The sequence below is a fragment of the Atta colombica genome, unplaced genomic scaffold, assembly GCF_001594045.1.
Source record: "Atta colombica isolate Treedump-2 unplaced genomic scaffold, Acol1.0 scaffold7, whole genome shotgun sequence".
Classification (NCBI taxonomy): domain Eukaryota; kingdom Metazoa; phylum Arthropoda; class Insecta; order Hymenoptera; family Formicidae; genus Atta; species Atta colombica.
This window is the reverse complement of record NW_017259561.1, coordinates 1575223-1577383: the sequence shown is the minus strand read 5'-3', so window position 1 is coordinate 1577383 and position 2161 is coordinate 1575223. Positions and strand designations below refer to the sequence as shown.

The following is a 2161-nucleotide window of genomic DNA, read 5'->3' as shown; positions in this document are numbered from 1 at the left end:
AATTATATATTTGAAATAAATTATAATAAATTAAAAAATTAATTAAATAAAATAAGTTTTAGAATTGCTTTCTAAAACTTACTTTTACAGAAACCTCGTTTGGCCAGTAGCTAAGTTTATATGTTGTGTAATCTTCCATCGGTATATCCGATTTAATATATTTTCTAACGGGCGCATAAGATTGTACCGGAAGCAAGCAGGAAGAGTTATAATAGCTCAAGCGATATGTCGTATCATCTGTCAAGATAAATGTTATTAATTAATTAATTAAATAATTTTATGTAATTTTAAATAATTAATTAAATTATATATTTATTTTTTTCTTCTTCTCTTAGGCCTTTGGCTTGTGTTACATCTCTCTCATACGCTTGTGATGCACAGAGTTGCTTATTCAATTACCATAAGCAAACATGGGATCTACAATTTAAATTTACAATTTGCCGGTTTCGAATTTTTCGATAAGTGTTTCTATGTACAAGAACTCTCGAAAATGCCTTTTTCGAGAGAAGACAAAAATCATAAATATTTTGATTCCTATCAAATCCTGGGATCTCTGATATGATAGACCAGTATTTTATCTGCCATGCTATGTTCGCGCTCTGATCTTTATGTATTTTGTTTTTCATAATTAAGATTATAATAAGTAGATATTTTTCTCTAGCAATGAGAAAAAAGTTAAAGTTACAGTAAATAGATATTTATATCTAGCAATGTATGCGCGCGCGCGCGCGCGTGTGTGTGTGTGTGTGTGTGTGTGTGTGGATTACCAGATAAAGCAGCACATGGAGGATATAAATTATTTTCTATCTTGATGACTTCAGGACGTGTCATGGTTTTCCATGAATAATCATGTTTGTGCGTCGTGACATCTTCCATCGGGCCTTTACCCAGCCACTGCTTATCACAGGGTATCATTGGAGGATCTGTTTTTACGCACCAATTGCCAAAATAGCTCGTCTGGAAGAATAATCAGACTCTAGTCAACGTTATTAAAAGTAAAATATTCATCATACTTTATGCGTCGTTTCATCAGACATTGGTGCATCACTGCATGTTAAATTATCTTCAGGACGAATGGGTTCAACAATGGTACCAGGTCCATCCCAATAAGAAAGACGATACGTGGAATTTTTATCCATCGGTATGTTTGATTTCCAATAATACTAAAAAGGAAATTATAATAGAAATACTTTAACAGCAACAAATGAAAAAAAGATATTTTTTTATAATTAACTTTATAATTAATTTCATTGTAATATACGTTAATCAAAAAATTATAAAAATGTTAGAATATTCTTCATCAAATTTTTTTAAATCTGCTTACGCGAATAGGTGCGAAAGATTTTGGTATTTCCGGCTGGATATATTTCTGTAAAAATTTTTTGTTCAATTTAAACTCTTTAATTTAAACAAATCAGTACATGCAACAACAAATAAATAAATATAAAATTAAATACAAGTAAACATTAAAATATATCACTCACGTAACATGTGGATTGCGGTAAACAACAGCAGCAACAGTTGCAACATTCATCATGGCCCAGCTAAAATGTATTTATATTTCAGAAAAAGCAAATATAAATCGAGAAATAAGTAGAACAACAAATACAATTGTTTTTTTAATAATCTTTTTTTTTGAGTATCATCAAAGCTTACCCGAAGTTTATTTTTTGCTTCAATAATCGATTGCTGCGGTGTTGGTTTAGATCTACAGTGATAAATTAGTCAATATTTATTTTAAAGAGACACGTGATGAGATTTGAATATAAAAAAATATGCTTAATATCAAAATCAAATATCAACAAGTTATTGCGATGTCAGCTCACGGTTCAGAGGAACAGATCTCCATGATTCTTGAAACAATTTGTTGATGCCGGTATCTCACTTCGAATATATCACAAAAATATAGAAGGGAAATTTAGTTAAATGTAATTTTTAAACGTTTTGTATAGTAACAAAAAAGTAAAATGATCGAGTTGAGTGATGTTGTTCATTATTACTTCGAGATATTGATATTAAGATTTTTTAATTTATAAAGAACAGATAAATTCGTTTTATTAAAATTAATTTTTTTTTAATTTACTCGCATTTTAGATTTAAACAAAATTAAAATCGTTTTAAAAAATAGAAAACATATGCCAAACACATAAATAAAATGCAA

General features: G+C 29.0%; 1 protein-coding gene across 1 annotated transcript in view; it reads right to left on the bottom strand.

Moving 5' to 3' along the window:
* Positions 1 to 2161, bottom strand: part of LOC108692407 — a 12516-nt gene that overhangs the window by 8755 nt on the left and 1600 nt on the right. The window contains exons 2-3 of the mRNA XM_018200636.1: positions 1657 to 1708; positions 1325 to 1369 (exon numbers count right to left, since the gene is read on the bottom strand). Of these exons, the coding sequence (XP_018056125.1) occupies positions 1325 to 1369; positions 1657 to 1708 (97 nt within the window). The remainder of the gene's footprint in view (positions 1 to 1324; positions 1370 to 1656; positions 1709 to 2161) is intronic.